The sequence below is a fragment of the Dermacentor andersoni genome, chromosome 1 (genome assembly GCF_023375885.2).
Source record: "Dermacentor andersoni chromosome 1, qqDerAnde1_hic_scaffold, whole genome shotgun sequence".
NCBI classification, from domain to species: Eukaryota; Metazoa; Arthropoda; class Arachnida; order Ixodida; family Ixodidae; genus Dermacentor; species Dermacentor andersoni.
This window is the reverse complement of record NC_092814.1, coordinates 307073042-307085810: the sequence shown is the minus strand read 5'-3', so window position 1 is coordinate 307085810 and position 12769 is coordinate 307073042. Positions and strand designations below refer to the sequence as shown.

Here is a 12769-nt window from a genome sequence, read left to right as displayed (position 1 = left end):
AAGTAATGTTCGAGTCCTCACGCACCAACATATAAACACGTATACCCACGGAAAGGCACAGTTACACATAAACTAAATGCCACATGTACAAAAGGATTTTCAATATATACGGTGTACACAATGGTTATGTACAATGATGATGTGATAGAACACTTTACACAATTTTGAAGTGATGTGCACGAGATGTGTATATACAAAAATGATCATGTATACGAGAGGACACACACACAGAAATCACGGGCACCTGCATCCTATGTGCATTAAATGAATACTTCTGATGGTCTGGCTACAAGAACAAAGACATCTATCTACTGCTGCGGAATCTTCTCACCTTTCGCCGCATCTCCTCACGACTTTGGCTACTCGCTCACGCAACAGATTTGATGGAGTGCGGCACTGTCCATTGTTGCCAGACCGCGTGCTTGCCGCGTGGTTACAGCATCTCCACCTCTATCGCATCTCGCTCAGCGAGCGTCTTTCGCAGCACGCGCTCTGCAACGATGTCCGAGTGAGCAACATGGAAGAAAGATTCTAGTTGTTGTTTCTTATCTAGCATGTGGCTCCGACCGACTATGGAGGATTGGCCAAGAAATGTCAGGAATATTCCAGTTTATAATTAATAATAAATCTGAAAATTTCTATGGACTTTAGCGCTGAAGAACGCGAACTTATCTGTTGAAATTAACATCAGTTACAGTAGAGTACTTGTACAACATGTCAAGAAAGAGGATCACAAAAATCTTGTAGACCTTGAAGCATTTAATAGACAATTCCGCGTAGCCAAAAAAAAAAAATGATATCCTGAAAATAAACCTGCAACGAACACTGGAACTTTTATTTTTCAGGAAAATATAGGAGACAACCCATTGAACACAGTGAAACAGTGCTAATTTGCAGCAGCGCAAGCGTTCAGCAATAGTCCCAACAGCTCAAGGTCTATATGTTAAACAGGATCATAAGTGGAGTCTAAACCATTTGCTCGGCGCTTTCACATGCCATTCGATTATGGAACGCTCTTCTTGATTTCATTGTCTCCGAAAGAAATCGTGATCTATTCCACCAGCTCAGAAGTTCACATATCCCTATCTAACGACGACAAACAACATGATGATATTTCTTTTGTTTTCAGTTTTGGGCATTTAGTACGCTGTTTTGTTGTGTTTTTGAGTTCATTCTATTGGTGTCTTTATTGTTATATCTTTATCATCCTTACTTCACCGACCCTAGAGTGCCTACTTTGGCGCTGTATTTTTGTTTGCGTTATCAACTGTATCATTTTACATTTGTTTGTCTAATAAGTATACAAACATTTTTTACTTTTTTTCTCCAATGTGCTCTAACGCTTCCGAAATATGATGCGTGCACATTATTATTATGTATATTTAATATGAACGTTTGTTATGTACGTATTCTATGGATTGGTCGGTCCCCATTTATTTTTTGCAAAAACGCCCCTCTCACCCATGCCTCATACGAGGCCTGGAAGGAAATTTTCGAACAAATGTAGTATGTATACTAGACGTTTCTGCAAAGACTCGAGCTCCTTTGTTAAAGCTCGAGCTTTTTAAACGGCCGCCATACCGGATGCAATTGTTGGACTCATGTGTGCGCGCAGGCGTGTTTGCCTGACGTCTGAGTGAGTATGCGGCGAGATTTTTGTTCTCCAGGTTATGATATCCTCTGTTTTATGTTTCGCATGTATCAATGAGTAGGAAAGCGCCTGTAGAGCAATTGTAGAGGGCCTGTGTTTTTTATTCTATATTTTTTTCTGTGTGGGGGTTACTCTGGGGGGTCTTGTGCACGCCACTGCCGCCAGAACGCGTGCGCTTCTCAAGGCACACTATAAAAGGCGGGTCTTTGAGCAATAAAGCAGTAGTTGCAGTCCACCGCCTATGTATGTCCTTTCCTTGTGCGCGCGTACGTGGCAGATGGAAGTGCGCTGCTTCAATGTCATGTATATGACAGTCGGGTGTCGTTGGTTCGAACTCCATTAATGACGAGAATTATGTTCTTGCTTTTTTTTTACGTCGCCGAGGCGTTCCAGCGTGATGTCATAGATGTATCAGGATTTCTAACTATACTAAATTTAGCAAAAGCACAACGGTACATGAACTTCTTCTTCATGATGCGAAAACTTGCCGCGTTGCCGGACGGACACGAAGCGCCCGGGGGAAAATGGCTATGTAAGATTGTGCGAAAACTAGGGCGAGCTTCCTCCGAAGGCGTTTCCGTAGCGCGCAGATATAGAGCAGGAACTGTTGACCAAGCTCTCGGTGCGCAGAACACTTCCTAAGGCAGCGCTGCCGTACAAGCGTAAGCAGTTCTTGCAACTCTGTTCTCGAGATCACTGCCCTTTCTGACGGAACCCTGTTGTCTGTTTCGTTTTTGTTCCGACTTAAAAAAAAAAGATAGAATCGAGCACGAAAACTTTGTCCAGCGGCTCCTGTAGACAGCTAGTCGATCAACTGGCTGCGGAGAAAGGAAGTGTTTGCGGACGCGGCGTCGTCCCACTTTCACCTGCGTCCGCGCGCGACGCGGATCGAGCATGTATATGTGAATGCGTGTGTGAGTTGCCGCGGTGCTCGGCGCATTGGTGCGCTCAGCGTTGTGCCATATACGGATCGCTCAACCCCTGCGAGCGCGGCTGCAGCTGTTCACACAGACGCCTAATGATCTTTGTCCTTCCTTTCGAGGCGGCCGCTCGTATAAAATTTCGGCACCGCACCGCGGGCGCGCTTTCCTCGTCTCCCGACTTCTTGCACGTGCAGCGGTGTGAGACGGGCTGCGGCGATCGAGAGCGTTCCAGAAGCGCAGTACATCTGGAACGAAGAGGGAGACGCAGACATGTCGTCTTCTCGGTGGCTGCCGTCCGGTGCTGCGATGGTCGCCATCGTGCTGCTGTCCCTCGACCCGCGGGCGAAAAAACTCGCTCTCGGTGCGAGTGTGGCGCCAAGGCGTACTGCATTGGATGTCATCTGCGGTCAGTTTGAAGCGCTCCAATTAGTGTCGTTTAGCCGTATAGAAATTTCAGCCAGAGACAAGAAGATACGGCGCTACACAGGATCCGTCATTCGAGCCATTTTTTAGCCTTTGCCTCGATACGATTAGTCAGCACTCCCATCTACCAAGTGTAGCATAGCTCCTTCTTTTGTTCGGGCTAGTACGTCGAGAGTGCTCGTGAAGCGCAAAGCCGGCCGCTTGAGTTACGGTTGGAGAACGACCGGCCATGTAGAGCTTCTAAGTTTTATAGATTAAAGGTACACTATTTTCGAGAAACCGATGTATCACGTGGAAAGAACTCAAATTCCTAATTTTGTACGTGTTCTGCTCGTACGTGTGTACCGTGATCAGATTTGAAATAGGCGTGATCAAGAATGGCGAGTCGTGTCACGAAGATAGCAATGACACATCATATTCAACTATTCTGAGTCTACTCTCTTCATTCAGTAGATATGTGGAGCGCTTTGTATTCTCGAAGTCAGACTTGTTAGCTGCTCCCGTGCAATGAAGGACGACTGCGCCCTCAGAGGCAATACGTTTGTCTTTAAACAGCTTTCCTGCACAATCAAAACAACTTTTTTTCTCCAGTCCTCTCTTTCCCTTTATTATAGTCTCGCCTAAAGGAATGATGCACAGCTTTACTGTACATTACTTTTACGAACTATTTTGAAGTGGTACTATGTGTCGTGTGTGCAAAGAATGCCTATTATGAGCAACCACTAGGAAGGCGTTTCTCTTTTCAGACCTCCCCCCAGATGTGAACGATCAGCTGAGGAACACTACTAAGAAATGCGAAGAAATGTTTCCGCAATCGGTGAGTGACGGCGCAGAACGTCCTGTTTTATACGTGCTTCAAAAAAAAAAGACGAAAAAAAACGAAAAAGGAAACGCTCTATATAATTTACATATAGAGACTGGTAGAAAATATGCTTTCTGAGCCATTTCCATATCTGAATGAGCAAATAAATTCTCCTGAAATCCGAGACAAGGTGGACCTTGCGGATTTCCATACAGTTTGTTTGCTTATTCAATGTCCCCGCTCCTGTATACTTATCGCTAAATAAGTTATCGTCTTATTTCGTGCAAAGCGTACTGGTTAGTCAATTTCATAGAGCGACTGCCACGAAATGGCGATGGTGCTGGCGATGGTGCAGGATTTGGAACATTTTTTGCAGCGAAGCACTTAGCCTCTGGTTGGTCGGGGTTTTCCGTGTCCATCAGCAAAAAAAAAAAAAGAAAGAATGAAGAAAAGTGCGTATCTCCTTTGGAATCAGGGATACAACACACAGCTCAGTATTCATTTCAATAAAGAAAAGCACAAAACAAGCGACCAAACCGCATGATGGCTGATAAGGCGCCTGCTGCTCCGGTGGGAAAGGGGTAACAGCAGCATACGAGTCGGTGAGTGACGTCACAAAACGTCATATATTAAAAGGAGACCTGCCTAGCAACTCATTCATTTCGTTGCAAGACCGCTATAGGTCGACCACACAAAGACTCCCGAAGAGCAGCGTCAATACGATGAGCGTCGAAGAGTGCAAAATCGCAATGCTCAACAACGGTGTCGTGCTAAGACTAGGCAGAAGAAAACATTTCATATCCCTATCGACGGCATTTGAGCGGTTTTCTAACAGCTTCGCTGGCCATCCACTTTCGCAGTCAATTTTTTATCTGGAAAGCTTTCTTTCTGCTAAACCCACGCCCTTCACTTTCCAACTTCGGACCACTTTCATGTGGACGACCGTCTTTTTATTTAATATCTGCGCATGTGTGAAAGATGACTCAATATAGCGGAGAAAATATAGTGAGGCCAACAACCCTTTTCCATCCAAATTTTTTGCACATACCACTCTGACAATTACGTGTGCAATTTGTATTGTGTTTCGTTACATAACAGACAGCTTTAGCTTAGCGTCTGCAACCGAACGTAAAAGCATTACGTACGTAACGAAAAACCGTCGTCCTCACTGCGCATGCTGGGAACGCTATTGGGTTTCTGCGGTTTACATGCGCTATGATAATGTACGTTATTTGGCGAGTTTGACGTCCGTAACGTTTAGGGACGCTAAGAAATAACGTTGTCGAACATGGCGGCATACATGGCTCCCGCTTCAGCGTGAATTCTCGTGGTTGGTCGCCAGGAACTATTGTAATGAGCTTTCACTTCCTCTAAACTGACCTGAAAGGTTAGTTATGAGTGCATAGTGCGTCCATTTTCTGAGTTCGTTTGGCCATTCTGGCGCCCGTACGCCTAACGAGATGCGCCCACATAGCAACAGCAGGATGGTTGCCAATGGATCGTCTTGGCTTCGATGCATCTGGCACGAGGCACCAGACGGCACCCTGTTTTGTAACGTTTTCTTTACGTTTATGTTTCCGTAAGGTAAACTAAAAGACTTGAAAGGACACGCGCCGTAACGTCCCGCAAGGGTGCTCACGTTTAACGTATATATACGTAAGGCGAAAAACGCTATTCTAAAGCTGTCTAATATTTTGTAAATTTCTCTTGTTTCTTGATAAAATTTTTTTTTCAACAGCTGCTTAAGTAACAGATGCTGATGTTTAAACTCGCTTTACAATGAAAAGTAATTCTTATTTATTATTTTATACACAACATCGCCAGGCTCCGTCGCTATGACATTGCTGGGAGCTATAGTAGTTGAGTTTCAAGAAATTTGCGCTGACGGTGAATTTTTTGTATGTTTTTTATAAGGTAATTACCTGGCGTACTAATAGCCTCAGACGTACGTCGACCCGGCGTTCTTACTCAAGTCCATCAGGCAGAGCACATACCTGCCGGTTGACTGAAATAGTAGCTCAATGCAACCTACAATTTAGTAATCGGGCACCTTAAGTGTGGATTTAGTGACAGTATAATTAAGGGGTGTTTCTCAACAGACTCGTCAAATAGCTGAGAAGCGTTATATAGCGACCAGCTCACGCGCGAGGCAGTTTGTCCAACTAATGGCTGCGTTGTCATTTTTGCAAACAACGTGTGCAAGAAGAACAGATTGCTTGTATTTTTTCATTGAAAGTGTGCATGTGACTCTCTTGATGAGAGCATGCGTCGGAGACAAACCCCAGCATGGGCTGGGGTTTGTCTTTCGACTTCGTCACTATTCGAACAATGACCGTTGCCGCCATCATTATTTGGGCAAATGTGGGCCACAGAGAAGCACACGTGCAAATTATTTTCAAAAAATGGCCTTAGCACCATTTGGCGGAGTCACTTATGAGCGCCGAGTCGAGACCATCGTGAACATAAGAAGGCAACACTTCCGTTGGTTAGCCTTCTTTTGTACTGTAGTTTAACGCGAAGTGAGGCTGGTGAGCATAATATCAGGCTAACAGATCTAACAGAACTATTTATGCTAACAGAGTATGGTATATCGCCCTTGGTGAACTCTCTCAGCATCCGTTTGGTAGCAAATGACGAGGTAACTGGTGGAGACAATCGCAGTTCTGCCACAGAATTTTTAGTTTCTCAGTCTTCGTGTGCAAACTGCGGTGGCAGTGCGCACGAAGAAAATACGACAACCTGCATTTGTTGGTTGCTTCAAGAGATATTGACATTTCTTTATAGCTCTGCGACAAAGCCTTAGAAGTGTTACAACGTTGAGTTGTTACCGACTTTCATGTATATTGCAACTCTTCTGTTTAACTACGATTAACTACAGTCGGTTAATCTTTGCCGCATACAGATTAAAGCTTTTATCCGAATCTAGGTCAATAGTTTTTTTTTTTTTTTGAAAACTTACTTACGAAACTCCTAGGTGAGCTTAGATTCGAGGATTTCGTTAAAAGCCGTCGCAGCTTGAAAAATGACACGGCGCTACCGCGAGCGCTAAAAAATATCACTGTACATTCATTGCTATCGGCAGCCACAGATTGTTTCAGCTGTTACAACCCACTTTACCGGTATGCCATTTTATCGTGGTTTGTTCATGTGGATATAAATCAAAATAGCCATGGACGGGGGGGGGGGGGAGGGGACATGACATAGATGCATAGATAATATTAATGACATGTCATGCCATCAAGGACCTCACATGCATGCCATAGCGTGTATGTCAAGAAATAAATGGCGTAAATAACCTGGTTGGGGGCACAGTCATTTCTTTTTTTCAAATGATCTTTCCGTGAGGCGCTGGCATGTGGACCCAAGTTCAGCGGAGCGTTGTCTACAGTGTGCCGGGGCAATCGCGTGGCAAGCGCAGGATATTCGTAGTAAATGTAATTTGGTTTTCGTGGTTGTTGTCCCTTACCTTTATCTACGTTATCTAGCATTGGAGGAACGTACTCATTTTCTTAAATTTTCAGACCTTTTGAAAACGGGGAGAGGGGGGGGGTTGAGGCAGAGAATTGAAGCCGGCCTATATTCGACTAAATACGGTGTGCCCGAGGCAACTAATGGCGAAATGCGACGGGCGTCTCCACCTGCAATTCTGTTCCCTAAGGTCTGGTTTTCGGCATGCAGAGTCTCTGTTCTCAGAGGAAACAGCGAGCTCTTCATTCTTTCACAAGCCTATCCTCTGACAATCCAAATTTAGTAATGAATTTACTTCTGGTGTATACATCTAAATTTTTTGTGGAATTGGCCTTCTTTGGTATATGCCGAAATGCGTTTGTACTAATGACCGAGAGAGACGTAGCGAAACCACGTGTGACATATTTACGGCTTCCAGTTGCAGCACCACGGAACGCCACTCAGGCCCCAAGGTTAACGTATCTGGTGTGAGGTTGTACAACGCTAACGCCGTGCGCTGCAACGGGCCAGAAAGCCAAGTATCATAGAACTTGTACTCGAAGCACAAGTTCATGAGCATACATCTCGCAAGCAGGTAGCTATGGCAATATAGATGGCACGACACTGCATAGAAAGGGCAAAGCTGTAACCAGTGCGCATCAACTCGGTCACTGTGTAATATATGATTAAACATTGCGAACATAAAACATCTGCGATATTCTGATGTCGGCAAGGAAAAAACTAAAGATACCTTTAACATTGCATATCGAAACAGGTCAATGTGTGGTGTCTCGTCTTTACCTTAAGTTGCGCTGTGCAAATCTGAACACGTGAGACCAACCCCCCCCCCCTCCCCCCCCCCCCAGCCGAAACCGCTACACTAAATATAAGCAATAAATAATCCTGGTACGGGTGCCCGTGAAGGTAAACGGAGCACGCCAAGCGGTGGGGCCCAAAGGCTCATCCACACTAGGCCAACATGACACCGATTTTGGTCGGCCAACTGTCGGCGACAGCGTTTTTTCTTAAGTGTCGGCGCCTCTGTCACACTGTACCGATGCCGACAACGTGCCGACGGTCGGCGGAGAGCAAGGGTATCGCGTTGACAGTATATGCGCGCTTCTATTTTTCTGCAAACGAGGTTGCCAGCCTGAGCGACCACAGGAATAACGAATGCCTGAAGCAAGTGGCCGGGCCCGAGGCCAATGAACAAAGACCCCGGGACGTCTTCTGTGCTCAGCGGGGACTCTTCCAACCAGTGCGTACTCATTTCAAACTCGAATGCACTAATGACACGCACGCGCGCGCCCAGTTCTGATCAATTGGTCGAACAAGATATGTCTGAAGCTGTAGCCAATGTTTCGACAAGAGCACTTAATTGTCTTCGTCAGGACGAAGGTAATTCCCCTTGTCGAAACTTTGGCTGTGCCATCAGACATCCCTTGCTTAACCGTGTGCTGTAATTATAATAAAAAGTTTTTGAAGCGCACCAACACACATAAACAAAAAGAAAACGGAGAAACGCTGTCCTCTCTGCTCTTTCCTGCTATCGTTTTTTTTTTTTTTGCGCGTTTACTGATACGAGATCTGTCTACTATGAACATAAACCAACTTGCTCGGCTCGCCACCAGTTTTAACTGTTGTTATCCCTTCAAGTCTCCATGATCTTGTGAACCTCTGCGTTGTTCGGATGCTCCATTCTTGTGGGCAGGGCGCACGTGTCCGCCCCCCGAGGTGAAATGTAAATCAAATCACACATGTGAAGGTGTTCATACGTGCGTGTAGAACTAGCACCCCAGGAAAATGCCCTGGAAAAAAACTGTTGTGGCCTGAAAACTGAAACAGAAAATGAGCACCCGCATTGAATGCGTTATATCGACAGTGATAAACACTGGTTTACACGTACCACATCCTCAAATGTGTAATTAGAAATTGCACCTTTCCGGCATGAAGAAAACCTACTTTTCAAAAATTCTGTCGCAATATGCAGTGAATGAGTGAATTGAACAGAATGTATTTCGTGGCAACATATTTGCGTTGGTGCAGTGTTACCAACACGAAGTTATCTCAGTAATCGCTGATTATGAAACAAATTCTGGCAGAGCCCATTTCGCGAGGAACGTGTCATGACAAACACCAGGAAGACAAGTGTCACCAAGAGCACCTCATTTCGCTTGATGCACAGAGGCTTTGCTGTGTCTGTTTGCAATCTTACTTCAGGGGTGCCATGAAGTCTGAACGGTGACCGCCGGTGTGCTTTAGAAATAGATGGTCATCCGGGTGCATTTGCCAAATTTATTGTACACGCTTACGTGTGCTGTTGGTAATAATGTAATTCGTAATTCTGCACGATTGAAATGAAACGAAAGTAGAAAAAGTGTTCTAATGCAGTCATCGGTGCCACTTATTTAACGAAATGAAAGTGTTGCTACAACCGCTCTCTTTTAAAAACGCATAATTGCTCGAATTGTACGTCCTTCGTACAGCCTCGAATAATTTCAAATTACAGATTTTACACGTGGGCCATACGCCACAAATCCGCCAAGATTAAGGTTGTGTCAAGAGCGACTTTCTAGCATGTTCAAAATCAAGAAATGGGGCTGACAGATGGAATAGCAGAATGTGGTATAGTTTCCTATCGAAACGTTGGCCAGCCTTTCTGAAGCACCTTATCCCTGTTTAAAACTTTACATTTCTAGCATGTTGGCATTTCCGTATTAATGCAAGGCAATCACAATCTAACCGCTCACATTCGGCTGTGTGCTTCCGCGTTGTGAATTTTTACAGCCTCATGATTTTGTGTGTCGAGAGTGTTCAGTATATCTACTGTCTTGCTTTCGAAAGGCCGTCACTTTATTTCAAAATCGAAGCGGTCTCTAAGTGTGCAAAATTTCCAGCCTTTTATGGATGCGCACTCAACATTTGAAGAAAGCTGTACAATCCATCCCTTAGCAATATGCCTCACCTCATAGGTGGTCACCTCCATGTTCTCGGCCTTACAGTGAGAAAGGAAAAAGTGGGAAACAACAGTGATGCTGCCCTTGATGACAAATAAACTATTAAGTAACTACAGTTAAAGCGCACATGGACTGTCGGACATTTGTGCCTTGTCATGTCGTGCATGTTAGTTACGTCTGCGAACAGATTGTACTTTCTCTCTCTCTCAACACAGTACATCGACTGCGTGATGAAAACACAGAGGGAGATGCTGGTAAGTATCTGATTTCTGCGTAACATCCGTTTATAGACATCCGTGAACGCTTTTACGTATCACCACTTTCAATATCGCAGTGTCTACAGGAAATTACAACCATGCATAGAAGATGTCATACATAGATAAACGTCTTACTGTAATGAATGCATTTTTCGTACCCGTTTCTCCAGAGTTTCTATATAATGAGTTCTTATTTTTTTATATAAACATGATTGCATAAAATTAAGTAGGTACTTGCGTCAAGCAAGAGTATACATAGTGTACTACGGGCCATAGGAACTATGGCCACTTAGCGCAAATCAACAAAAATAAGGGGAGGATGGGACAAGGTATAGGGCAATACCTATACATAGGTATTGACGATATGTTGTTTATTATTCATGTCTTCAGAAGGCCTACGCGAAACTTTCAGCGACGGAACTGCGGGCTGTTCGCGACGGACTTGTAAGAACACGCTCAAACAAATACTTACGCAGTTCAAGCGAATGCGCCTGTACAAACTGTTTATTATGCTTTTTCTTGTTGCTTTCAGGTATGCATGCTGACAACATGGAATGAGCTGCTCCGTACTTAATACCAAGCGGATCTGGATTAAAAAAAAAAAAAAAAAAACTTGCGTTGCAAGAGTGCAGTTTCAGTCAATCTATCGAGTGCTAGGATTTGAAGCACCCCCTTTTATTTTGTTGGGTTGCAGACTTTGGCTTTGGTATTGGAATTTGATGCCTGTCATTACCAGCACAACCAAACAGCGAAGCTGTTAACTGAAGTGACTGCTGCCAACAACCTGGCAGCTGTCGCAATCGCCGCCCTCTTCCCACCTTTTTCGGGCTGGAGAAAAAAGGCTAGACGTGATGCACGTGTTGGCGCTGCAGCGTACATCCCATATGTGGTCAGAAAAAAACGCGAACACTTCGACAGTGTCGCTATTCCTGTGCGTAATGCGACAACGACGAGTAATCATGTAGCGACACAGGCTTCAGACGCGGTGCATTAAGTAAAAAACTGAAAAGTCAGTCTAGCCAGTCTCACACTTCACGCGTAGGTGAACACGGAGGCGGGAATTAACGTAGACCGAAGCCGCAGATTTCGCGTATACTGCTGATGCAAAAACATTCTCGCGCTCCTTAGTAACTTGTCGTGAATTCGGGCCCCTCGTCAGGCTAAATTTTGCTCCATTCGAAGGCAACTCCATGGCTCCGGTCATAGTTTGTCAAGCACCTTTTAATTACAGCGCAGACTGAGCGCCGCCCCCCCCCCCCCCCCCCCCCCCAGAAAAAAGAAAGAAAAAGAAATGTTCAGCGCGGTGCTGCGACGGACGCCGTTCAGCCCTGGCACGCCCGCTGGCAGGCCTTCACCGATTCGAACTGGTTGTTTCCGACGAGGCAACGCCGATCGAGGAGTGTCGCGTGAGACGCGTTGACGCACCGGGCGCTGCCTTCGGCTTGCATGTCCGCGAAGTACGGGTACCGCAGATGCTCCAGGCCGCACTCTCCGGGCGCCGGAACTCCGCAGCGGGGCGAGTCGGCCTCCGACGGCCCGCCGTTCTCCACGCACTGGAGGGAGCACTCGCCGAGTGTCCTGTAGACGCCGGGCTGACTGGCGGGGCACCTCCCGTGAGGGAAAGTCCACTTGGTGCAGCCGGTACCGTTGAAGTACCAGAACGAGGCTGCCACGTCCTGCCTGCGAGAAAGAGTGTTTCGTACGAGGCATGCGCAGGGGGCTATAGCTACAGTCTTCGATGCATAACCGAGTAAGCTGCGCTATACGCATGTTGCTGGAAACATGATGAATGGGGGGTGTTTGGCTTTTTGTCTCAAATTTCTATCCTCCGTTAGTGTTGTTTCCAGTAGCCAGTGTGGCGTAGGTTGCCCAGTGTGTTCCGTATCCATATTTATAGGCAGCGCTTGAGACAGAGGTGGTATATATATATATATATATATATATATATATATATATATATATATATATATATGAAGAAAGAGAGTACGACGTACGTTGAATAAGCTCAGTATATTTGACTGACGCTTCAGCTGGTCGACCAGCCTTTGTCAAAGTAACATGTACATACATTTGGGCTTCCTTACAAACCCGCGATACATCAGATAAAATTGTGCGCAATAATAACAACAAGAAAAAACATAAATATAGCGATACCACTGGTGATAGCGATACCACACACGTGGCGCACAGTGCAGAAATGAATCGTTCGTTTACTCAATATTACAATGTAAACCCCTTGAAATCAACAGGAAATGAAAACAAAATAATACAATAAAAAGATACATGGAGATAAGGCACCGCGCGATAGT

The 12769-nt window shown here is 45.3% G+C and overlaps 1 protein-coding gene across 1 annotated transcript; it reads left to right on the top strand.

Annotated features, from left to right (window-relative positions):
* Positions 1 to 2503: 2503 nt before the first annotated feature.
* LOC126548255 (uncharacterized) lies at positions 2504 to 11719 on the top strand. The gene is made up of 6 exons (XM_072285936.1): positions 2504 to 2980; positions 3744 to 3814; positions 8388 to 8504; positions 10419 to 10457; positions 10851 to 10904; positions 10993 to 11719. The coding sequence occupies exons 1-6, from the start codon at positions 2845 to 2847 to the stop codon at positions 11032 to 11034; spliced, it is 459 nt and encodes a 152-aa protein (XP_072142037.1). The 5' UTR covers positions 2504 to 2844; the 3' UTR covers positions 11035 to 11719.
* Positions 11720 to 12769: the final 1050 nt, after the last annotated feature.

Excerpts from the sequence above, each read along its gene's own strand:
- LOC126548255 (XM_072285936.1), top strand. The coding sequence starts at position 2,845 with ATGTCGTCTTCTCGGTGGCTGCCGTCCGGTGCTGCGATGGTCGCCATC. Across the intron at positions 3,815-8,387 it reads AAGAAATGTTTCCGCAATCG|GTTGCCAGCCTGAGCGACCA; the intron begins GTGAGTGACGGC and ends TCTGCAAACGAG. Across the intron at positions 10,905-10,992 it reads GGGCTGTTCGCGACGGACTT|GTATGCATGCTGACAACATG; the intron begins GTAAGAACACGC and ends TGTTGCTTTCAG.